This window comes from Kryptolebias marmoratus, linkage group LG22 (assembly GCF_001649575.2).
Source record: "Kryptolebias marmoratus isolate JLee-2015 linkage group LG22, ASM164957v2, whole genome shotgun sequence".
Classification (NCBI taxonomy): Eukaryota; Metazoa; Chordata; class Actinopteri; order Cyprinodontiformes; family Rivulidae; genus Kryptolebias; species Kryptolebias marmoratus.
The window spans coordinates 14,651,129-14,675,881 of NC_051451.1; the positions used below are offsets into that span (position 1 = coordinate 14,651,129).

General features: G+C 41.8%; 2 protein-coding genes across 3 annotated transcripts; both read left to right on the forward strand.

The window, feature by feature from the left end:
• The first annotated feature begins 2,355 nt into the window (after positions 1 to 2,355).
• wnt8b (wingless-type MMTV integration site family, member 8b) lies at positions 2,356 to 9,130 on the forward strand. The gene is made up of 6 exons (XM_017427441.2): positions 2,356 to 2,712; positions 3,221 to 3,254; positions 4,106 to 4,244; positions 4,942 to 5,067; positions 5,164 to 5,306; positions 7,205 to 9,130. The coding sequence occupies exons 1-6, from the start codon at positions 2,642 to 2,644 to the stop codon at positions 7,772 to 7,774; spliced, it is 1,083 nt and encodes a 360-aa protein (XP_017282930.1). The 5' UTR covers positions 2,356 to 2,641; the 3' UTR covers positions 7,775 to 9,130.
• A 6,304-nt stretch (positions 9,131 to 15,434) lies between these two features.
• On the forward strand, positions 15,435 to 21,162 carry hif1an (hypoxia inducible factor 1 subunit alpha inhibitor). 2 transcript variants are annotated; one of them, XR_001808852.3, is made up of 9 exons: positions 15,435 to 15,846; positions 18,096 to 18,346; positions 18,680 to 18,828; positions 18,940 to 19,085; positions 19,289 to 19,395; positions 19,695 to 19,758; positions 19,852 to 19,962; positions 20,266 to 20,580; positions 21,104 to 21,162. XR_001808852.3 is itself a non-coding variant. In XM_017427424.3 (8 exons), the coding sequence occupies exons 1-8, from the start codon at positions 15,667 to 15,669 to the stop codon at positions 20,320 to 20,322; spliced, it is 1,065 nt and encodes a 354-aa protein (XP_017282913.1). In that variant the 5' UTR covers positions 15,435 to 15,666; the 3' UTR covers positions 20,323 to 21,081. The 2 variants fall into 2 exon arrangements, 1 of the variants encoding a protein (XP_017282913.1); XM_017427424.3 differs by lacking the exon at positions 21,104 to 21,162 and having other exon boundaries at positions 20,266 to 21,081.
• Positions 21,163 to 24,753: the final 3,591 nt, after the last annotated feature.

Sequence of the window (24,753 nt, forward strand, 5' to 3'; positions counted from 1 at the left end):
TCTCTCACGCGAAGACTAAGGAGTTCCAACAGGTAATCAGGTTGTTTGGAAGAAGCACTAAGAATAAATGGGAGGACTGTAGATGCAGGGTTTGGCCAAGGAGAGGATGTTTTTGATGTTTACTTTCCTCAAACAGTGACCGCAGCTCAAAGCTCACAGAAACCTGCAGTGAGACCAAAAATACTGTCTGGAAAGGTCTGTTCAGAGGTCCTCTGCAGGGAAGGATTGTGGTGTATATTATTAATTTACAACAAGGCTGCAGAACTTGTGGAAACATAAGGACTACAATCAGTATAAGTAAGAATAAGGAGCCTTGGGAGAGATGATATGGCCAGTGGGGGTGTTTGCTATCAAGACTCTTCAAGGATATTAGTTTTTTTCTCTATTTCTTGAGGACTTTTTTTAATGCCAGACAGCAGCATGCCTTGCACATCCTTCCCTCTGTTCTGTGAGTTTATTGTCTGTGTAAGCAGGACAAGAAATACTGCACGCTACGGAAAACTGCCGCCAGCCTACTATAAGTGGAGCCACAACTGCTGACCTCTGTCACCACATCAGTGACATCAGCCCTTTGTCCACTGGCTGCTGACTGTCAGGCCATCCTCTTCATGCTGTGGAGCACCTCGGTGTGAAAGCTCCAACTATTCACCGTGGTCAGGCAGACAGTTTCAGACTGATACGTCCAAACTTGTCTCATGCGTCTGGCGGATTTAAGGGGAAGTCTTCACCTGATGTCAAAGCTTTTTGAGATAAATGGCTGGCTTAGAATTTAACTGCAAACTTTACAGATCATTTAAAAAAAGCTTAAAAATGCCTTTAGTAGCCTAAAGAGCAGACGTTAACTGAGGGTTATTTCTGTAGTTTTCACATCTTTTATTTGGTCTAACATACAGTATGTTATTAGCTCAGTGCAACCAAAGCATTTCAAATAAAATAACATTTTTAAAATGTATAAACAGAGACAGCACTCCTGAAAGATTTCTTGAAGATCCTTTAAAAGTTTTACAGATTATTCCAGGAAAGGTTTTGTTGCAAAATCCAGCAAAGTTTTCACACTTAGCCTACAAAAAAACCCAAAACAAAAACCTGCAATAAAACTGAATAAGAATAAATTAAAAATAAAGTGTTTTACAAAATATTTCTGCAGGAGGGTCTGTCTGTAGCTGAAAAAAGCAAAAACAACAACAAAAACTGCAAAGGGTGAAACTTTTTGGGGACAGTAAAGTTATTTTTTTTACTTGTTACTGGAAGCAAAAGGACATTTTGCACAAGAAATTTGCAGCAATTTTAACATTATAACATCTGTTGTAGTACAGACAATTTATTGCATAACTTGTGTATTTATTTATTTTTCTCATTACATGCCTATTAATCTTGAAATGAAAAGTTTATTTAATTATTGTTCCCAGTGACATTCACATTCCATTATGCCTGCAATCATTTTTTTTAATGAATAAATAAAGATCTTTTATTACTTCAGTCAACAGGCCTAATTGAGCTGTCTGTTTGTGGACCAATAATTTATTTTATTATATAAAAGAAGGATTTAATCAAACAACAAGATAGTTTCTACTTTTGTCTCATCTCAGTAATTTCTTTTTTCTTCTTAATCCAAGAGCATCCCTTTAAAAGTCTCTGTCTCCAAAATAATTTACATTTCTTTAATCCTAATTTGCACACAAGAAGTTTGGAGAAGTCCTGCCTGAGTCAAAGGAAAGAGACCTGTGAGGTCAGTTGGGGGCTAATAACACTTTATGCAGTATTAGGACAGCACCGTCTGGATTAGTGATGCAGATTCTCCCAAATCTGATCAGCATCACTGTTTTCCTGTTTTGTTTTGTTTTGTTTTGTTTTGTTTTTTCAGTCTGGTGCTCATCCTCCTTAGAGATTTTCTGAGAATTTAAATTATTTATGTTAAATTTTTTTTTTTTCTTATCAAAAGGATGCGTTGAAATTCGTAATAATAACACCTCACTGAGCACAGCATCTTGCATTTGTCTAAACTGCGTGTGGATTAACAGTAACAGCTCAATCTGAACTCATCCAGGAAGTTTGTTGCGTGAAATAAAACAACCAACCAGGATGGGCTGGGTGTCGGTCTGAGTAATAGTCTCTGTGTTTCAGCTCTGATTTAATCACACCTTTGTGAAATCCAGAATTACTTCCTCGAAAACACGGACTCATTTTTGCAGCCCTATCGTCAAACCAGACCTCTATCTTCCACTAATCCCTGACAATAAGCTGCGCCTTAGATATCTTAAATAAACCCATTTTCTGAGCAGAATTTCGGGGGTTTTTGCTCTNACTCTTTTCCTGCAGGATTAAACGGATCTTCCCTTGCTCTTGAATGGAGGCAGGGAAGCCACCGTTGCCCGGCCCTGAAGGCCCAGGGTGCCCTTTTGATCATTTCAGTCTCTCCTTGGTGCAAAACCTTCTGATTGGCCAGGAGGCTAAGAAGGGGGGAAAATCTTTAATTAAGCAGATAATCTCTTGTTGGGACGAGAGGAGCTCCATTTCAGAGCCCCCTCCTTGAGTCCTGATCGCTCCTGGTGAAGTTTCATGTGCTGGTAGCTCAGTTTCCTCTCCATCCTTTGTGCTGTCTGCAGGCTTCTGGGACGAGTCAGCACCCTCACCTGTCAGGATGTTCATCCACTGGGAGGCTTTTTATTACATTTTCATACTTATGACTCACATGAGGTCATGCTGCTGCTGGTAAGTTTCATTCACCACTGAATATTATTATTTTCCTCATCCTAAGGTTTTAGGTTAGATTTGCTGAAAAAAAACAGGTTCATGAGTCAGAAAATTACATAAAGAGGAAAACGGTTCCTGGATTTATTTGATGAACTTCAACAGAACATGTTTCCAATGATGCTTGATATAAAAAGAGAGTAGTTGCTTGTGAACGAACAATTTGCTCTCAGTTCAGGGTTCATTTGCCACCTTTTTGATTGGTCACATGAGTGTTTTCGTTTCCAGAAAAGGTTGTGAGCTTTTAAATTCATCGACATTTACTTTGTTCACAAGGATGTAGGCAGTCATTAAGACATTTACAACCAGAACACGCGAAGACCAACCACGGGCCTTCAGCTGAACGCATTTGCTCCCACGCAGTTTGGATGGTGTCACGGTTTAACGTGATCCGCAGCACACTAATGAGAGACGTTAGCAGAGGAATTTGCGGAGCTTCTCTGAATGAATAAGCTGTCTCCTTTTCCAGGTCAGTGAATAATTTCCTGATGACTGGACCCAAGGTAAGCCAACTTTCTTTTGATCTTTCCTCCTCTTTCTTTTTCTTCCCCCAACAGAAACAGGGAGAGAAACCCCAGTCCCCTGTGTGAAGTAGATCGACAAGCTCAGCTACCTGTCTATATTCAACAAAGGCTCTAAATCAGTGATATTCTTGGCCTTTTGTGATTTTTTTTTCTCCCCCCCCCCCACGGTACACTTGACCTTATTCAGAGGCTCTGTGTATCCAAGGGTTGAATGTGTTAAGCAGCGAGGGCAGGAGAGGCTGTAGTGGGTGGTCATCATTAGTGAGCCAGACCCCTGTGAAAGAGGTGGTACTCCATCTCCCTGAAGGCCACTTGAGACATATTAGTTATATTATCATTCATGCAGTCTGAACAAGCAGCAGAGCAGCAGGATGGAGCGCACCGGTCTGAGAAAGCTCAACAAGTCATTGTGTTCACTGTTTCTGATAGAGTTTGAATGGCATAATAATGTTCTACTTGTTTCCCTGCTACTAATATACCCTTTCTACCTGTTTAGTTTGATAAAATAAAGAATAATGGGTGAAAAAGATCTAAATTTAAGCTATTGAATAATTTGTTGGTCCTTCCTTGCCTTGAGTAAATGTGAGATCAGCTTCCACTCAAAAAAATAAAACTATTGCCTCAGCTGTACTGATCAAAACTTCTGATTTACTTATGAAATCTTTTCTCTTATGTCTAAGTGTCTCCTTTCGATTTATGGCTTTTAGCTTCAAGTCAATCCTCAAAGAAAGTGCTAACTTTTTCATCTGCTTGCGTTGCTGCCGAATTTCAGACTCCTTTCTGGTTGTTTTATGAGTTTATATCATGCAGTATCTCTGCTGCCCCTGCAGGCTTACCTAATTTACTCGAGCAGCGTGGCAGCAGGAGCTCAGACGGGCATCGAGGAATGCAAATACCAGTTCGCTTGGGACCGCTGGAACTGCCCAGAAAGAGCTCTGCAGCTGTCCACACACAGCAGCCTCCGCAGTGGTAGGTCCCCGACTGTGACACCAGCTCACACACACACACATACACACACACAGAGTACAAGGCATGCTGTAACTGCCCTTCTCTTTGGAAACACCTTCATTGTTTGAAACAGGGGTGTCATGAGATGGATCTATAATTTGGGATGATCACTTTCACTTGAAAAAAACGAAACTATAACTTCAGGTAACAAGCCATCGACCTTCTCTATTTTGAGCGTTTTGAGATTCAAACATATGTCTGACACAATGAAATTAGCTCCATTTAAACAAGCTGGAGTACCATCAGTACTTGTGTTGTACTCCTGAACAAAATGTAGAAAACTGACCGGGTAAAGTGTAAAATTTTGAAGTTAAAGTCTTTTTTTGAACAGTAAAGTTGAAAAATGTGAAACAGCTAAAACTATGACCTTCTCAACCTTGAGAAAATATAAACATGAAATAAAAACTAAATTGTCCTTTTTTTTGTTTTTTACTGTACTTGCTTTTGTGCATTGTATTACACAAAAAGAGTGCGTCTTGAAAATGATGTTGCAGTGACGTTGCTTCAAGCTTGAACTGTAAAAATGCACCAGTGTCAAACTTCACGAAAGGCGATGCTCCTTGACTATAAGTATCATCCATAAAATCCCTTTTCTGATTTGTATAATGAAACAATAAGTTTCATGAGCAAGACTGGTAAAGAGTTCCTCTGCTGACAGCAAACCGTGAGGCTGCGTTTGTCCACGCCATCAGCTCCGCGGGGGTCATGTACACCCTAACCAGGAACTGCAGTCTGGGAGACTTTGATAACTGTGGCTGTGATGACAGCAGAAATGGACAACAAGGTCAGAGAATCACCTAAATCTGGACATAAATCAAATGATATAATATGTGAAACAGAAAAGATTTGTTTGTTTGTTTGTTCGTTGTTCTCTTCCTAGGCGGTCATGGCTGGCTCTGGGGTGGCTGCAGCGATAACGTTGGCTTCGGCGAGGCCATCTCCAAGCAGTTCGTTGATGCCTTGGAGACGGGGCAGGACGCGCGGGCAGCCATGAATCTCCATAACAACGAGGCTGGGCGAAAGGTGCAGTAAGCTGGCCTCGGTTCACTCCCATCGACTTTGAAATGAGAGATGAGCTCGTAGAATAAGATCAAATAAACAATGTCAGCACCTTGATTTTAAACTGGGTGGTTGAAATTTCTTTTTTTTGGGTGGGGGGGGGGGGGATTTCTCAGGGCCCCTCCAAATGATTGCTGAGTGTAAAGCGCTCTTTGAATTATTTTTCCCCGCTCAGAAGAACACTGAGTGTGCCACCCAAGTATCCCTTTCACGTTGCAATAAGTGAGGTGCCACTCGTCCCCGATAATAACAGTGTGTTCGATGTACCAGAAGGGCCTATTTACCAGTGCTGAATGCACCTTATGACAATACCTCAACTCAGGAATCTCAGAATTGCTGGTGCGAGCTTAATTGGAGATCCCGCGGAGCCAGACACTGCACAGCATTCTGTATTATTCTGCTTTTTTTTTTTTTAAATAAGTGTTTTAGTTTTATTCTTGCAATAAGGATCCCACATTTATGTTAGTCTTTGTCTGGCTCCGAGGGAGTCTGAGGGGACCACAGGCGTGCAGCTGAAGTGCTCTTTGTTTACGGTGCCTTTGCTCCCCCCTGCTGGGCCCTGGGATCCCCATGGCACCTGGAGCATCATTGTAACAGATAAAAATGGGGACAGAAAGAGAGAAAAACTCCTTTTTCATTTCCCCACTCAATGGGTCCTCCCTCGCAAGAAAACATGTTGATAATGAACATGCTAAATAAATACTCCCGTGTATTCTTTGGGGGGACAATGGCGCTCGATGTGAAACTTTGATTCAGCCTCACCTCAGCAGAGGGTTCGTACCCTCGTCACGGAAAGAAAACGCCCCTTTTCAACTGACAGCTGTTTTGTGTCGGGTAAAGTCAGCAGACACTGAAGACGACAAAGAAACTTTGCAATGGACCTTCTATTGAATGTATTCATCCTCTTTTTTTTACTTAACTGGACAACTTTAATAATACAATTAGTTAATTTGACAACACATCCATCAACGGACAAAAGAGATTCCACAGACACACTTGTATGCACACTACAGGCAGGTCTGGTGCTATTTATCGCCTGCTGCCGAAGGTGAAGGCCGAGCGATAATGCTTTAACCCACATCCTTGTGTGTTTGTTTGTCTGTATCTTTAGCAAAGTATCTCATGAACCACTGAACTGATTTTAATTAGACTTTTAAGAAATTAATCATTGGATGTATGTCTACAACTGATTAACTTTTGGAGTCAGTGTGATTCAAGATGGCAGCCACAGCTGGGCAATGGTAGCAAACGCAAACACGACTGTAACTCAGTCAGTTTTACAGATATTGAGCTAAAATTTGGCGAGGAAGTAGCTGAGAGTCACCCCCTACATATAATCGGAGCACTACACATTGCGTGAGATTTCTGTGTAAAACGTTGCCATTAACTGTTTGAGATAATCCCGTTTGTCTGTTGGCAAAAAACTAAAAAATCTCACGAACCACTGGGCAGATTTTAATGAAACTCTCAGGAAGTAACATCGACATCTGATTAAGTTTCAGAGTCAACCCAGTTCAAGATGGCCACCACAACTAGTAGACCTTTGCTCTCTAATATATGGTCATAAGTCTGTCAGTTTTACAGTTTTACAAGTTAGTAGCTGACAGTCATTCACAACACACACTCCAAGCATGAACAGATCATGTGAGGTACTGCATGAGTTGTCAAATAACTTCATTTTTAAGGTTTTTTAAGGTCATTTCTTAACACAAGATGATCTTAGTTTAAAACTGGCATGAAAGGAGGAGGGCAGTATGCCTTCCTTTAAGGAGTGCTACAGGTCTAAACAACCTAAACAGAACCATACTGAGCTGAAAGGACACTGTCAGAAAAAGTGAGTATTCCATTTTTGGTGTCTGCAGGCCGTCAAGGGGACCATGCAGAGGACATGCAAGTGCCACGGCGTGTCAGGAAGCTGCACCACCCAGACCTGCTGGCTGCAGCTGCCTGAGTTCAGGGAGGTGGGCAACTATCTGAAGGAGAAGTACCACAGGGCCGTGAAGGTGGACCTCCTCCGGGGAGCGGGGAACAGCGCGGCCAGCCGCGGCGCCGTCGCCGAGACCTTCAGCTCCATCTCCCGCAAGGAGCTGGTGCACCTAGAGGACTCGCCCGACTACTGCCTGGAAAACCGCACCCTGGGCCTGCCGGGCACCGAGGGCCGCGAGTGCCTGAAGAAGGGCAAGGGCCTGAGCAAGTCGGAGAGACGCAGCTGCAAGAGGCTTTGCGGGGAGTGCAGGCTTGCTGTGGAGGAGCGCAAGACGGAGATGGTGTCCAGCTGCAACTGCAAGTTCCACTGGTGCTGTGCCGTGAAGTGCGAGCAGTGCCGCAAGACGGTGACCAAGTACTTCTGCGTGAAGAAGGGAGGCCAGTGGGGGAGGAACGAGAGCACCACGAGCCGCAGGAAGAACCTCAGGCTGAGGAAGAAGCACTGAGCGTCTCCATCAGCACAAGGCAGACTTCACCTTCACCTTTCAGACCGTAATGAGCACAGAGTCATCATAGAACAGATGGAAGGTCGCTTGTAGATTTCTCTTATTTCTGTTTTTCTTTTAGCATAAATGTATTTAAGATATATTTTTATATTTTTTACAACGTTTTAAAAAGGTCACGGGGCATTGGAAGAGCTTCCCTTCAAAATATGTCCTCACTTATTTATTCTCATGAACAAAAACCTTTAGGAGGAATTCAGCAGTCTGATTGTTGATACCGTGGCTTCCATCCAAGGCCTGTCGTTCTCTGGAGGAATGCATATCGCCCGCCGCCTTTCATGCCAGAGTTTTAAACTAAGATCATCTTATGTTGAGAAATGGCAGAGTTTTAGTCGATTTGGACAAGCCTTACGCGCATGCAAGATCCCTCAAGATGAGTTAGCACTCAGATTATGTGCTGTGGATGACTCTCAGCTACTACCACACCAAACTGTTGCTCAGTATCTGTAAAACTGACTGAGTTATAGACACTTTCGTGTTGACTAATTTAAATTAGCTGTGGCGGCCATCTTGAATTGGGTTGACGCCATGAGCTAACCAGTTGCAGATGTATACCTAATAATTTCTTTCTGAGAATTTCATTAAAATACGTCCATTAGTTTGTGAGATATTTTGCTAACAGACAAACAGGGTTAACTACATCAGTTAAAGGCAAAGGTTTTATACAAAAATGTTGCTCAGTGTGTAGTGCTCAGAGTATGTGTCGTGAGTGACTCTCAGCTACTACCACGTCAAATTTTAGCTCAATATCTGTAAAACTAACACAGTTATAGCCACTTTGGTGTTCGCCAAGGTTGTTTAGCTGTGACGGCCATCTTGAACTGGGTTGACTCCAAATGTTTATCAGCTGTAGAGGTACATCCAGTGATAACTTTCTGCTGGTTTCATTTACATCCTTCCAGCGGTTCATGAGACATTTTGCTCATAGACAAACAAACCAACACCACACAGATACGGGCACAGAACAGCTGCCACCTTTCAGTGGCGGGCAAAAGCAACTTTTATCTGCAGCAGCTCTTTTGTGTTTTCCCCATCAAGCTCTGAAATGGTTTGACATTGATGCAGTTTGACATTTTTGGGGGCACTGTTTGCTTTTCATCGCCTAACCCACCCTGACATTTGCCCCTCTTGATGTATTTAATTGTACATAAAATCAAGCACTTTGTACTGTACATTTCTTTTAATTTATTGCACAGCATTTTGTTCTCCCCCTTAGTTTTACTTTATTGTTAGTAGCGATTGATGTTCCTTTTCTGCTGTGATGTAACGGAGGAATAAATCTTGGAACTGTGCGCATGACTCGGTCTGAAGGAAGTTCTCATCCTTTCTTTGTGTCACACGGCGGCACAGGTGGAGGATTCAATTGCAGGAAGAGTGGGCAGAAGGTGACGAATAAATCCGGGTTTGATTTTCACACACACGCATACTCAAAAACAAACAAATTCAAAACTAAGAAGACTAAGGGAAACAAAACAGGGACACGATGAAGGGGAAAGTCGGGGACAATATTACGGATCTGAATAAAATCAAGCACAGCAAAAGCCTGCAGACGAGGACACTTTGTGGCATCAATACGTCGCGGTTTGGAGTGAACACAACGTTACTCTTCACGCTGCCACCACAGAGGTTAAGACACTCTCCTTCTGGGCAAACCAAAAGGAGAAAAGAAAAGCCTTCCAGCGAACTCTCCTTCCCTCGCGCCTTTCTCAATTACGCCTCAACAAATTCCTCCCGTTCTCCCCTTCATCATGGTAATCCTCACTGAGCGCTTGGAAGTTCCTTCACTGTTTAATTCTAGTTTAATTAACTTTGTCCAGACAGAGCAGGGCCGTGGGGGTGGAGGGCATGAGGCAGGTTGGCCCTAAAAAAAAAAAAAAAGAAAAAAATCATTCTGCTTCTAATTTTGTATGCTAATCTCCTTTTTCACGCCGCACCTCCTTAGGAGAGATTGGAGGGGGAGAAATGTTGGGAAAACTTTGGGTTGCCTGTGCAAGGCTTCCTGTGGCTGTTTTCTCTCCGGGCCCACCTATTTGGATCCTTTCACTCCTCTAGGGCCTTCCTTTGCTCGATTTAACAATGAATGCAGGGCTAATCAGCTCTCTCGGAAATGCACCACTGTCGAAGAAGGTAATCCCTTCTTCTGCCCCTCTCAATGGGCCGCCGCCTTCTAAAGAACTTTGGGAAAAGGCTTTGCTCAGATTCACACTGTTCGCTCAAAAGAAGTTAGTTCAAGTATTGTGCCCAAACAAGTGAGTTTTATAAACACATGCTTGCCAGGAGACTCGCCCCACCTGCGAGGAAGAAGTGCCAGCCCAGGCAGACCAGCACATGGCAGCCAACGCCGAAGCCCTTCAGACAAGAAGGGCCATGAAAGGAGAGATTAGAGGTCCCATTGAGCAGGGGGCGTTCATTTCTGCACCTTCCTCCTTTTACTTTGCAAAGTGTCAAGGAAACACCTTGTTGACATCTTATTTACCTAATAATGATCATAATTGGAACTCCTCTCTCCTCTGATGACCCCCGTGGGCCGGCTGGATTGCTCTGCCAGGCCGGCACAGAAACCTGCTCACCGACAAAGAAAGCGGCATACCAAACTTTTGCCCCGCGGCTCTGTGGGACTCCGACAAACGGTCGTGTTTAAAACGTTCATTCAGCGCGCTCAAAGGTAGAATTAGGGCAAACCACTCGGATTAGAGTTTCTCCAAAACTGGTGAACACAGTGCAATGAATTTTACACGAAAGGGACACTTCGGATCTTTTCATGTGGAGTTCTGCCGGAAGGGCCGTGAACAATTAATATCTTACCTGTTGTAGATTGGAGAAAAAGAGATTAGTTCTGACTGAACTGGCAAACTAAAGCCTAGTCTGAGCGGGGCCAAGACAAAAGTGGATATCTGTTGTACAATAAAAAAGCTCCAACTGCAACATTTTCACAAACCTTTGCATCTCTGTCCAGTGCGGCGATAAGCACGTGATGCCAAACTGATGATGGCCAAAATGTTTACAAAATTGTGTTTGGATAAAATGTTGTGAAATGATTGAGACTGGAGCTGTTTTATGACACCCACTTTGGTCTTTGCCCTGATGGGACTAGCCATTAGTTCATCAGTGAGATCAGAATTGAACTTTACTTCTTCAAACCAGCTGTCCAATGACCTGTCTGCAGGTAGGATATTAACTGTTTTCAACCTTTCCACAGAGCTCTACTTCAAAAGATCTGAAGATCTCCGTGCTGTCACGCAGAGACATAAAGGTTAGCTGTCTGCTTACAGAAAATCCAGAAGTGAAGCTTACAGTCAGCTAATTTGTCAGGCAGCAGGACTGTATTAAAGCTGAAGGCTTCTTAAAAATCATCTGCCGTTCTTAGTGGGGATCAGTTGTGCATTGGCAGCAGAGATAAAAGGCGGCATCGCTCCGGTAAGCAGCATTTAGAGATAATACTATGCTTAACCTGGAGACCTACCGTCAGGTGCTAAACTGGACATTCAAGTCCGAAAATCTCTGAGGTTTCAGCCTCAAACGAACGGAGTTAATTAGTGTTTTCAGTGCTTAAGAGTGCCTCCCCTCACTCTCGTGCACTGATTATGAAACAATGGACCCGCTTATTCATACCATGGAGAATCAAGACATGCAGACTTTAGAGAAATACAACAAATTATTTATATTTTGGATTGTTCTGTGTTTGTTGCATCTAATAAAGTTCCATTTTTTCAATATTTTAGTGAATTTGGATGTCTTTAGCCTCATATTAACAACATATATGTATATCACTGATATTTATAGCCACTATGTCTTTTTGTAGTCCTTTTATATCTTTTTATTTGTCTCAGTTTTCTAATAATGTCTTTTTGTACACTGTTCTATAAAAAATACACTTTTTTAATCACCTAAATGTTAAATATAGCAAATATGCAGGACCCTACCTGAGATGAAAAACATATTGTCTCTTATTGTCTCTTTAGAAATATGCTATATCTGTACATCTTTTCTTTTCTTTTTTTTTAAAGATCTTTAGCAAAGTTTAACTTTGCCACAAAGAACCTTATTTAATACTTGCACATAGAGCCTCACATAAAGCAGAATCCCTCAAACGTTCCCTGTGTCAAACCTAAAACACATGCCAATTGGACTTTCTAGGCAGGGTTGTACGAATAACAGAAAACCCATAAGATGTAATGAGGTATTATTTACATTTTTGCTTGCAAAAGTTCCCGTCTTCGTGAGGATTCTATAATATTCCAGATGAATATCATGGGCGGTGTTCATTTATTCCCTTTAATGTTAAAACTTCTTGTAACTTGTGTACTGATTTTCTGTTTTGTGGTTTGTATTTTTTAAATTAGTTTTATAAAACTATTCTTCCTTTTTTAAATTGCCATAACAGAAAGCACTATACTCAACTAGAGTATTAAAAGCTGATACAATTTTGAAAGATTTTAAAGTGAGACTGTAAGGAAATGTGCAGATTTTCTTTCCATGATAGAATAAATCTGATTTCTTTGGTTGTATTTCCCCTTTTTCTATACTTCTGTGCAACTTAATTTACTTTTTTAAAGAACACAGTCTGAGACGAACTTGCATTTCTGTCGCTTTCATTAACTTCTTTTTTTTTTCACATTTTCTCTCTCATTTCCTCAAAGCCGGCGCTGCCACACACCCACAGAGAGAGGAGGGGAGGCGAACTGCTTGCAACAAGCAGACATGTGAAACAAGCACATAATACCGACCACGACTCGAACGCACGCTCCACCCCCACGCAGAGAGTGACACGACCTCTGACCCCGGGGCCTAAACTTCCGTCTCTCGGGCTGGCTTTGCCATGTTTAATCTGTGATGACACATGAGTGCGCAGTGACAGGAGGAGAGGTGACACAGCACAGGAACGGTGGGCATTTAAAGCAGATGGCTTTAATAACTTTGATTAGAAATTTTCCTTCTTGCTTAAAATGATCCTAGAAAAAATATACATAACTTTTTGATTCACTGTCAGATGTTGAGTGTTTTTTATATCTAAGATAAATAATAATCTCTTAGGATGATTATTTGTTTGGATATGTAGAGAGAGAACTTAGATACATCAACTACCACGTGATAGGTCAAACAATTAAAGTTGGGGAAAAGACTTATAATGCTTCACAGAGTCCTTGACTAATAGGATTTATGACTTAAGGGTTTTGGACCTACAACACTTTGAGGGGCGAGGGTCAGCGAGAATGTGAGAGAAAGCCAACACAGATGAGTCCAGATGAACGGTGAAGTCACCACGTGTGCTGATTAAAAAAAAAAAAAATCAAAGAGTTTACCTTTGTTGTATTACTTATCAAACCGCAATAATACAAAACATTTACAACGGTCAGCTGATAAGTCCACTCTGCGTGAATTATTCATCTGCAACGGGGGCTCCGTTTCTCATCGGTTGTCGTTCTGATGGGAAAAAGGACAACCGTGGTGTTTGTTTCCACCTGCAGGATCGAGAGCTCGCAGAGACCTAACGGGGGGGTACAAACTCCTGGTTATGGGGGAGTGGGGTGAGGGTGAAGGGGGTGGTTTCAGCTCTGCTCAGGTCAGCTCACTGATCTGCACAGGAAACGCGGGGTATGGGAACCCATCGGGGAGTCTAAGGGAGCAGGTTTGGAGCTTTAAGATCCCAAATCCCACAAAGATCCAAACTGCAAAGTGACTGAAAAACGACAGCACTGCATGTACAACTAACCCCCCTTCCTGTGGGTTTTACATCACGTCTCCAATCATTCCACCAGGCAAAGGTCCAGTGTGCACATCTTTCTGTTATCACATGAACAATGACTGCCCAAAGATCAGTACAGTGAAGCTGGGGCTATGACCAGATCTATGACCAGGGTTAAATATTGGTTCAGGAGTTCAAAGGTGTTTGCTCAGTGCTCTATCACACTTTCCCACAGAAAGTCAAACAGTGGGGTCAAGTTAACAATCTGACTCAGAGGAAAAATACTGCGCTGTGTTACAAATCATATATGTATGTATGTTTGTTATAAACTTAAGGCTATAACAGATTGTGCCCAATTTTGTAATATCCAGTGTGGTTGCATATGATCTTGTTTTCAAGATTTGACAAAAAAGGCTAAAACACTGTCACTTTTCAGTATAAAAGGATTTTATTCTTATTTAAAACTCTGGCACTCAAGACAACAAACAACATGCATTTCCTTTTTAAGAAATGCATTGTTTTGGTGCACTGGCTGAAAGAAGTGTCGACCTAAATTTTCCCTACTTGTGTGTCAAAATGTCAGTTCTAACCATGTCAGATGTGCTCTTTGAATTGCTGATAGACAAATAAAAATGACAAAACACAGCTACTGTGTACACAACCAATAAAAAGAGATCAAGACAGGGTAAAATTAAAAATCCAGATAAGCTCCAATGATAGTTTAAGACATGAAAATCATTGACAATTAAAACAAAATTGTAAAATATGAGTCGTGGGAGACAAAAAAAAATTGACCAACTGAGAAATAAATCATCAAAAAGCTCATACAGTGTTTTTCGTCTTATTCTAAGCAAAAAATAACCATGAGCAGAAATGAAAATTAAACAACAGACAAAAAGAGAACTTTTATGAGAACAGACTATTAAAATGAGGCACAACATAAGAAAAGTACACAAGTAAAATACAGCTAATACATTTTGTCTTGGAGTAACATGTCTTTTACTGACAATTCTTCTTTGCTGAATAAGAAGAGAAAAAAAAATAACAACTAGAAAAGTTCCTGGTGAAACTTTGAAGGGGCCTGCCACTTGATGTGGGATTTCGTTTCCTTATCTTAAATCAGAATGACTCCATACGTTAATCAGCTGTTGACGTACATATAATGATTACTTTCTGAGAGTTTCCCTAAAATCTGTTCAGTGGTTCATGATATACTTTGCTAACAAACTTTCTCTCCAATAGTTAATAAGTATGTTTTAAACAAAAAAAAACCCCTGAAGGATCCCCTAGTCATTACGTCTTAGGGACGACTGACAGCCACCATCACAGCAGATAATAAGTAAATATTGATAGAAATGACTGACTTATGGACATATTTGTGGACATCCACTGATTACTTTCTGACAGTTTTATTAAGATATGTTCTGTGGTTCATGAGATATTTTGCTAACAGGCATTTTCACCAGTAGTTTACAGCAATAAGAAACTGAAGAATCTTTAGGTAAGTCACATTAGGTCTTAGGGATCACTCACAGCTACTGTCACACCAAATCTGAGCTCATTAACTCTAAAAATGACTGAGTAATAGCCAATTAGGCGCTTTCTAACGTAGCTGTGGTGGCCATCTTGAATCAGAATCAGTCCAAAAGTTAATCAGTTGTAGTCGTGCATCAATTGGTTACTTTCTGAAAGTTTCTTTAAAATCTGTCAAATGGTTTTCATGATATTTTGCTAACAGACACTGTTCTCAACAGTTTACAGGAAACTGTTGAGAATGGTTTATGCACTTCAGTGCTCCTATTCAGGCCCGAATTACAACAGCTTCCTCTTGTGGCCGCGATGAATCATTACAGCAGCGGCTCATCCTGACCACTGGGTGTCGCTGTGGGACAGTCCGAGCCTGAAATCGACAGAAGGGTTTTCCTGAGTGTTTCAGTTTCCGTCGTTTTGTTTTCTGCTTGTCACCTCGGCGTGTAAACACCTACACACGGAACCGAGCCGCGGGATCTCACGAACTTCTTTTTTTGTTTTGCTTTTATTTTAAATGACCCATTACCGTGAATGGGAAGGCTCGCGTGATCCTCCCGCTGCAGGGCACTGAAGAAGTCCGGGTCGCTTCATCTGCGCGGAAGGACCGTCGACCAGCACCATGGCAGCGGCCACCGTGGTGGAGGCTGACGCGGCGACAAGCGAAAGCGGCGCGGCTTTCTCCGGCGTCCAGGGCCGGGGCTGGGAGGACTCCCAGCTCCGGCGGTACTCCTTCCCCATCAAACCCATCCCCAGGCTGTCTCACACAGACCCCAGGGCGGAGATGCTCATCAACAACGAGGTAACTCGGCTGCAGAGTTCACTTGCTGAAACTTTTTTTTTTTTTTTCTAAATAAAAAAACCTTGTTTAACAGGTCATAATAAAACAATGGAGCTTAAACTCTGGTTGTGGTATACAGGAAGCTGTAGCTGTATAAATGAAAAATAAAATAAAGTTACATCACAGATAAACAGTGTGATGATTCATTTACACATGCAGAGTTATCTGGTTGAATATAAACCAGTTATTGGTTTTAGTCTGGTTTAAAGCACCTACTGACTCCACAATAACAAATTCATAAAGGTTTACACAAAAGCAGGTACTAGTAGCATATCTGAAATGAATTTGCCCCATTTTCATCACACCAAAGGAATACGTTAACAAATGCATGTATGCCTAATTTAGGACAGTATATTTTGATAAATACTTCCTTTTAATTTCTGTCTGTTTTACCTTCAACTTTTATTTCCCCAGAAGGCACGCTGTCCCGAGGCGAGCTAACACCGTTCATCCTTTATTTACACAGCCATGACTGCACTGTTGTTTGCTTTTTAAATTAAAACCACGTCCGAAGGTCCTGGGTGACTCCTGTCACAAGCTGCATGCCTGGGCCGTGGAACGTCTCAAAGCAAATTGGCGTCGAAACACATCATCGCCACGTTTGGTTTCATGATATTAGGAGACAGCTGAGAGCATATATGTGCATTATCTGCATTCAGAACTATGCATTCTTTAACTTAACTTTAGGGAAAGGTGTGTTGTATTATTTGATTTCCTGACATTTGATTTTGGTAGTTCTGTTTAACCTAACAGTCCCTCCTGTTTAGCCTTCCTGGTGCCGCTGTATTTGCAGTTTCATTGTGAGAAAGGTGTATTGATTTCAAGTGGGTTTCTTTTTTTTCTTTTCTCTAACCCGAACAGACCGAAACACATTCTGTAACGTGACAAATTAGACCCTACCCCGCTCTGCATCCAATCCTCAAAAGTAGACCATGCTTAACCTGCAACAACTGGCAGCTCCTGAGAATTATTTGACAGGAATAGAAAGAGAGAACTCGTTTCCACGACCTTCAAGATGTGACACAAGTGAGCCAAAAAGCACCCTAAACCCGGTGCTGATGTGGCCCGTGTTGTTTTGCAGCAAAGACAGTGTTTGGGTTTTTTGTTGTTGTAAGATCTGTGCTGTGGAAATGACCGTGTTTAGATGTTTGTTTTTAGATTTGAAGGTCTGTATCCATGATGTAATGCTGTGGTAAGAAGGCAAAAAGACAGGACAGAATGCAGAATTGTATAGAAGATGAGGGATTTCAAAGATGAAACGTGTATGAAATGTCCACCCTGTTAGCATAATATCTGCAAAGAAGTCTTCTGCAATGCTCCAGATTCAGACCGCAAAAACGCGAAAATATAAGAATAAATGCATAACTTTTATGGTTATGCTGGTGCGAGTCCTTTAATGTCCAACATTCCTTATAAGTAGAACTTCACGCTGCAGCCATGGACAAACTTGAACACAGACCAAGACCAGAAATAGCGCGTTCAAAACGAGCCGAACCTCCGACGGCTTCGCAGCTTCCTTTCATTTAAAATTTTTTAAAATTTATTTATTTTTAGCGCTACCAACTTGGCGCAGCCGCAGAGCCCGGTGTCTCTCCGGCGAAAGTGAAACCGAGAAGAAGCGGCTCGGCAGCCGGGCGGAGAGCGCGCGCGCCCGGCGGAGTCTACGCTGCGTTCGTCACGTAGGCCTCGGAGCTCAGCGGTGTGTGTGTGCGCGCGCGCGTTACCATGGTTACAGCTCGCCTATTTGTAGTGCGCGCGTGCACGTGCCGGTGTTGTGCCAGGGTGGTTGTGCCCGTTGGGATTCTTGCACCCCCCCACAACTCCCGTGGTCGAGAGCGCGCACACCATCAATGCTGCACATTAAGTCAACGTCAAAAATGGCGACGTGAACACATTTGACTAACCGGTGTCATCCGGCGAGCTTAATAGAAACTTATTGCGAGAAAAGTAATTTTTTTTATTGTTCTTGAAGAATGTAAATTTAATAAAGAAAGATGGAACATGTCAAAATTTAAGCTTTTATTTTTGCTTTCCAAGTTGCCTGAACATTTACCATTTAAACCTTGGATTAAAATAATAAATAAACTATTAATTATGCAGTAGAACAAAAAATGCATTTATAAGAATGGACTTTAAAGTACAAATTGCACATGAATAAGCGTCAGCCTTTGTTGCGTCATAATGCTGAAATATTTGTCTTCCGCTTTCAGGAACCGGTGGTTTTAACAGACACAAACCTTGTGTATCCAGCTCTCAAATGGGACATCCCGTACCTCCTGGAGAACATCGGGAATGGAGACTTCTCCGTGTACATGTCAGAGAACCACAAGTTCCTTTACTACGACGAGAAGAAAATGTCCAACTTTGAGAACTTTGTGCCCAAGTCTCGACGGATGGAGATGAAGTTCTCTGAATTCGTGGACAAAATGCATAAAACGGAGGAAATGGGAGGAGAGGAGAGGTAAGGCGTGGGGAATGTGGAGTGAGTTACGTGCTTATTGACATTTAGGTTGGTTTTAACTTGGAAAAAGTAAAGTATTAAGAACAAGTTGTGCTTGTAATGCAGCTTGACTAACTGTTTATATGAGAAAATCGTACGAGAAGCTGATTTATGTGACCTAACATCTGGAAACCTCACTGTTTGACCGTCTGCCTCTGTGACATCACATTTTTCCCCTCATTATTTGTAAACTACCTACTAAGCAAAGCGTTATCCTGCCCGCTCATTCGTAGCATCAAGTCTTGTTCTCAGCAATCTGTTTGTCTCACAGTTCATTTTCTCATCCATTTCCAGAGTCTACTTGCAGCAGACACTGAATGACACGGTAGGTAAGAAGATCGTTGTTGACTTTCTCGGTTTTAACTGGAACTGGATCAATCAGCAGCAAGCCAGGAGGAACTGGGGCCCGCTGACGTCTAACCTGCTGCTTGTCGGCATGGAGGGTGAGGTTCTCACTGCGCCTTTCTGCCCCATGAGAAGCACTGTTTCTGAACGACGGATGCGTCCACTTTGGTTGGTTTTTACCGTTGTGTCTTTTTAATTTTTCCTCCCAGGCAATGTGACCCCAGCACATTACGATGAGCAGCAGAACTTTTTTGCACAGATCAAAGGTCATAAGAGGTGCATCCTTTTCCCCCCAGACCAGTTTGAGTGTCTCTATCCGTACCCTGTCCATCACCCCTGCGACCGACAGAGCCAGGTATTACGGTGAAAACATTATTCTTATCCTTTTATTGTTATTCAGATTAGGTCAAGTTAACATTTTTCATAAAACATCTTTTTTATTTCAACATCCATTGTTTATAAGCAAACATTTATTATTTTTGGTTTTGGCAATTTGAGATGGGGCATGTTCAACTTTTCATTGACTGTTCATTCTTTTTTTTCTTTTTTTATACATAGGTTGATTTTGATAACCCCGACTATGGGAAGTTCCCGAATTTTAAAAATGTTGTTGGTTATGAAGCTGTTGTGGGACCTGGAGATGTTCTGTACATCCCTATGTATTGGTAAGAAGCACATCTTTATGGTCTTTCTGTCGAGACCACACAACAACGTTGACTTTCTCGTTTACACCGACTTCCTGGAATATTCACCAGCTGTCATGCTGTTATGTGCCCTGCATTTCATTTTGGTATTATCTGATTAGATTGCTAAAGTCGATTTCTGTAGATTGGACATGCTATAAAACAGATCTCAGACATCCTGTTTCCATCTTTGTTAAATCAACATTGACTTAAAATACATACATCAAAATGACTCTTTGTTGCTTTGAATTAGTGACTTATATTTGTCTGCTCGCTTTAAGGTGGCATCACATTGAATCTTTACTGGACGGAGGAGTGACCATCACAGTAAACTTCTGGTACAAAGTATGGACATTTCAGTCCCTTCAACCAATTCTTAAGATTTATCTGGTATCTGTTCCTCTGCATTTCTTCCTAACCTTTGTGACTCTTGTTTAGGGAGCCCCCACGCCTAAGCGGATAGAATACCCACTGCAAGCTCACCAAAAGGTTGCCATCATGAGGAATATTGAGAAGATGTTGGGAGAAGCACTTGGAGACGCACATGAGGTAAAAGCACATACTTTTATGTTTTTTACCCCCCGTCAAGAGAGAGACACTACTGCTAGCATTGGTGAATATCCCACTGCCTGTTTCTAGGACATTAAATAGGATCTACATTTAGGTCACTTGCTATATGAAAGCTCTGGGGCATGCTGACCCCTCCCAAGCAACCCAATTACTGATTATATACACGGCTCACTTGATTTAGTACGAAAGAAAGACCTACAGTATGCTGTTTAAGACAGTGAGTAAAATAATGCCTCACTTTATGAAGTTTCTCATCCTGTTATTTATTATCTTTTTCTGCAGGTTGGACCTTTACTAAAAACAATGATCAAAGGGAGATATGATCAGGATCTCAGCTAGAGCTCCAGCCTTGGGACTGTTAAATAGACTGCTCTGGAAACTGTTTGCATGTGAAAGTTACATTGCTGTGTGTGTGTGTGATAGATGCTTTCTGTCATTGGAGCTAAGCATCACTGCATGGCAATATGCAGCCACACTAAAACAATTCAGTCTCCAAGTGCAACAACAACAATTGAAGAAGAAACAAGCAACTGACTATTGGGATTCCAACCTACCAACTTGAAGACGTTGATCTTTTGTCTTTGGGGAGACCTGTAGGTAGGGTTATGTTCTCTTAACAGTCTAAAAGTGTCAACTATTGGCCCTGTTGTGAATTGGCACCTTTGAGGCAACCTCAGTGTCTTTTTACCACTTATGGATGAGCCAAGGAATAAAAAAGTGTGTTTATCAAACACATTTCCTTTAAACAGTTGCAAGTAAGTTTCAGATTGTTCCCCATCTTTGTCACAAAGACCGCTTCACAACTGAGAGCATCTACATTGTCTATGTGCTTTCTATTGTGAAGTGTAGTAATTTATCAGTACGATTTGTTTGATTTAAAGGACGTTACAATCACACAGTTATTGTTCTATAAACGGTAGTAAATTATCAAATGTACGGATGTGAAAAAGGGAGCACAGCTGAAAGAAATATGTAATCTTTTTCTTTCGGCTGTTCAACTTTTCAGGGGTCGCCACAGTCGTCCTCCTCCATCTCAATCTTTACTCTGTCCTCACTCCAACTACCTCCATGTCCTCTCTGACTGTGTCCATATATCTTCTGTTTGTCTTTTTCCTGGCAGCTGCATCTCTAACATCCGTCTACCAATATACCCACTGTCCCTCCTCTGCACATGTCCAAACCATCTCAGTCTGGCCTCTCTAACTTTATCTCCCAGTCCTTCAACCTGTGCTGTACCTCTGATGACCTCATTCCTAATCCTGTCCATCCTCGTCCCTCCCAAGGAGAACCTCAACATCTTCAGCTCTGCCACTTCCAGTTCTGTCTCCTGTCTTTTTGTCTCCAAACCATCCAACATAGCTGCTCTCACCACTGTCCTGTAAACCTTTCCTTTAACCTTTGCTGTCACCCTTTTGTCACAGATCACTCCTGAAACTAATCTCCATCCACTCCATCCTGCCTGGACCCTCTTCTTCACCTCTTTACCACACTCCCTGTGTTCCTGAACAGTCGACCCAAAGTACTTGAAGTGAAGGAGAAGTTAGCAAGGACAGCACAGAGGTCACCTTTGTGACCCCTGCTTCTTGTAACCTCACTTTTCCACCTGCCTCCCTCTCATTCACACACATGTACACCACCATCCGATGCCATCCCTGCCATTGTCTCCCTCAGGTTACCTCTTCTACACATAATGTAGTCTACCTGCGTACTCCTGCCTCCACTGTTTTAGGTCACCCTGCGCTCCTCCCTCTTTTGGAAATACGTGTTGACTACAGCCATTTCCATCCTCTTGGCAAAATCCACCACCATCTGTCCTTCCTGGTCATCAGGTTGGATGTGATGGTAACATCACATGCAGCCTGTGGAGCATAACCACTGACAACATTCAGCCTCACCCTATCTGACACTCTTTTTAGCTCGACTACATTCCTTGCTACCTCCTCCTTCAGAACCACCCCTACTCCATTTCTCTTCATATGCACACCATGGTAAAATAGCTTAAACCCTGCCCCAGTGCTGAGAGCCTTGCTTCCCTTCCACTTGGTCTCTTGTTTACATAATACATCTACCTTCCTCCTCTGCATCGTGTCAGCCAGCTCTCTACCTGTGCCTGTCATTGTCCCTAAGTTTAGAGTTGCTACCCTCAGTCCTACATCCTTGACTTTCCTCTTCTCCCCGTCTCCTGGCACGTTTCCCTCCTCGTGGTCTTCGACCAACAGTAGCACAATTTCTGCCGGTACCCTGTTTGTCAACAGGATGTTTGGCGGTCGTTATTAACTCGGGCCTCGAACAATCCGGTATGGTGTCACTTGGACAAACATCGCATGTATGTTTGGGCAAAAGTGATTTACGCCCGATGCCCTTCCAGACACAACCCTCACCATCTACCCGGGCTTGGGACCGGCACGAGAGATACGCTGGCTTGCGCTCCCTAGTGACTGGGTTTTAGCTGAAGAAATATGTAAAAGTGTCTTTTTTTTTTCTTTTCAGTGGTGTGATAGCTTTTTATAAATATTTTTTTTCTTGTTTGGTTTGTTTTTCAAGGGCTCTTTAAGGATTTGCTGCTAAGCAATCTAGTAACAGCAGGAGGAATGCTGAAAATACTCTTATTGCAACTAAAGTTGCAAATAAAACTTTTCTGTAAGAATTTGGAAGAACCTAGAGTGGGTTACCTTTTGAGGGAAGCTTTTCAGAATAATTACGGCTCGTTTTCAGGCCAATAAGATTCATTATGAGTGTAAAACTGATTAAAGGTAACTGCACAAATGATGTTTAAATGCTAATAGCTGACTGCTACCATCTGCTGGAATGTACCGTTGCAAAAGCTATTGCAGTGAAGTGTAATGCGCCACCTAGTGGTCAGATTTGTGGTTTCCTGGTAAGCTTGATCACCATCCTATCTTTCAGCATGTTAAATGCTGCAGATCAAAGATAAAGTTATTGTACAATGTGTACAAAACTCCTATGTTGAAAAGCCCCGTTAATGACGCCTGTAGAATATCTGTCATCTGGGATGCACTTATTCTCTCACAACCTGCAGACATGTACAACGATAAGCCACTACTTTTAAAACCAACTGGTCACTTCAACACAGCTGACAAGTTTTCCCATCAGAACAGTGCGCACATGAGCAATGTTATTCACTTCACCTGTTGGTGGTTTCTAATAATGTGGCTGATCGGTGTAAATCGCACAAAAGAGGTGATCATTTCCTGTATTGTGCTGTGTGCCAAACCAACACTGAAGCCAGTAGATATACGTCTTCATGCTCAGAAACAGCTGTGTGACGTCAGGCGAAACAGCTCACGATGAACAGATGAAATTTGTAAATCACTGATAATGTGCATGTGTTGTTTAACTATTTGCACAATAATCAAAGTTTTAATCCATTTGTAAAACAAAGTCACCCGAGTATTCTATTTTTAGGGTAAGTGTTTACGATGTGTGCCTTGCCCAGTGTTGGCATGGCAGTATAATTAACAGGAAGTTGATTTTTAACTTTTCTATTTTTTGGTGAATGTGTTTGTTTTCACTCTGGCAATAAACAGCTTTAAAAGTGACATCTTTATAATGATGGATTTTATTTATTTATTTTCCCCACCTGTGGAAATGAGTTGTGTGTAGTTGTAAAATCAGTTGTGTATGCAACTATCAGGAAAAAAAACCAAGAGCACATAAAGTAGTCTACAAAAATTAGTATTTACTATAAATTGTGTCAGTCGGTTCTCAAAGCCATGATTTAAAAGTCAGCTGTGAATGGCTACAGGAAGTCCATTCCATGCTTTACAGTGACACCATCATACACTGATTAAAAATAACATTGCTGCTGATAAGCATCAGTAACATCATGTTCTCAACACTCATTTGGTTTATACTACAGTCAGGAAAACAACAGATCACTCATTTAAAACTGCTTAGTACTCACCAAATGGATCTAGGATAAACTGTACATCTTCGTTTAAAAAAAAGAATAAAAACAACTTATTCATCCTAATATACAACAAACAATAGTTATGAACCCACTCGTAATAAAGTTTCACAACAGTCACAAGGAAATAAACAACAAAAAGGAGTTTGAGAGAACCACTAAGGTATCATGTCAACTTGAAAGCACAGCTTAATGGCTAAACTAATAAAATCGAGTTTTCAAAAAAAAAATTAAAAAAATTGCAATCTCTTAGAGCAGAGGTCCCTAATCCCCGGGTCATTTGGTACTGGGCCGCACAGAAAAAATAATTAACTTACAGTATTTCCTTTTTTTATTTTTGGAGTCTGAACAACATTTATTATGAAATAATGACCGGATTCTCTCCACTACATCTGTCTACGACTCAGTCTTGATGCCTGTCAGAACGCTTATCTAGGTCATGTGATACGTTACCGCTAAAAACAAACCCACAAGCTAGCAAAACAAGTAAAAAAAAAACGTCTGGAAGCCCTGGATGGGACCGTCTCGTTACTGAGAAACAGGCACAGGGCTCCCACTGATTCAGCATTATGGCGAGGTGTATTCTTTGTGCGCTTTATATTTGTGGTGTCTCTTATTTTAAAGTTTAAACATCGCCATATTGACCAGAGAACATTAGGAGGAGAGGGTGTTATTCATGTTGATAACACAACACCAGGACACAGCTAACAAAGCTGCGAGGACACGTTGGATTTACGTTTATTATGTTCTAAAAAATACGCCTGTTTTCATGCCGGTCGTATCATTTCATTTTGTTGTATTTATCTGCCACACCTTTAAAGGCCAGTCCATGAAAATACTGT

What these genes read in the sequence shown, in the direction of transcription:
- hif1an (XM_017427424.3), top strand. Translation starts at nt 15,667, where the DNA reads ATGGCAGCGGCCACCGTGGTGGAGGCTGACGCGGCGACAAGCGAAAGC. An exon ending in AGATGCTCATCAACAACGAG is followed by an intron (nt 15,847 to 18,095) that starts GTAACTCGGCTG and finishes TTCCGCTTTCAG; the next exon opens with GAACCGGTGGTTTTAACAGA. An exon ending in CTGTACATCCCTATGTATTG is followed by an intron (nt 19,396 to 19,694) that starts GTAAGAAGCACA and finishes GCTCGCTTTAAG; the next exon opens with GTGGCATCACATTGAATCTT.
- wnt8b (XM_017427441.2), top strand. Translation starts at nt 2,642, where the DNA reads ATGTTCATCCACTGGGAGGCTTTTTATTACATTTTCATACTTATGACT. An exon ending in ACACAGCAGCCTCCGCAGTG is followed by an intron (nt 4,245 to 4,941) that starts GTAGGTCCCCGA and finishes CTCTGCTGACAG; the next exon opens with CAAACCGTGAGGCTGCGTTT. An exon ending in ACAACGAGGCTGGGCGAAAG is followed by an intron (nt 5,307 to 7,204) that starts GTGCAGTAAGCT and finishes TGGTGTCTGCAG; the next exon opens with GCCGTCAAGGGGACCATGCA.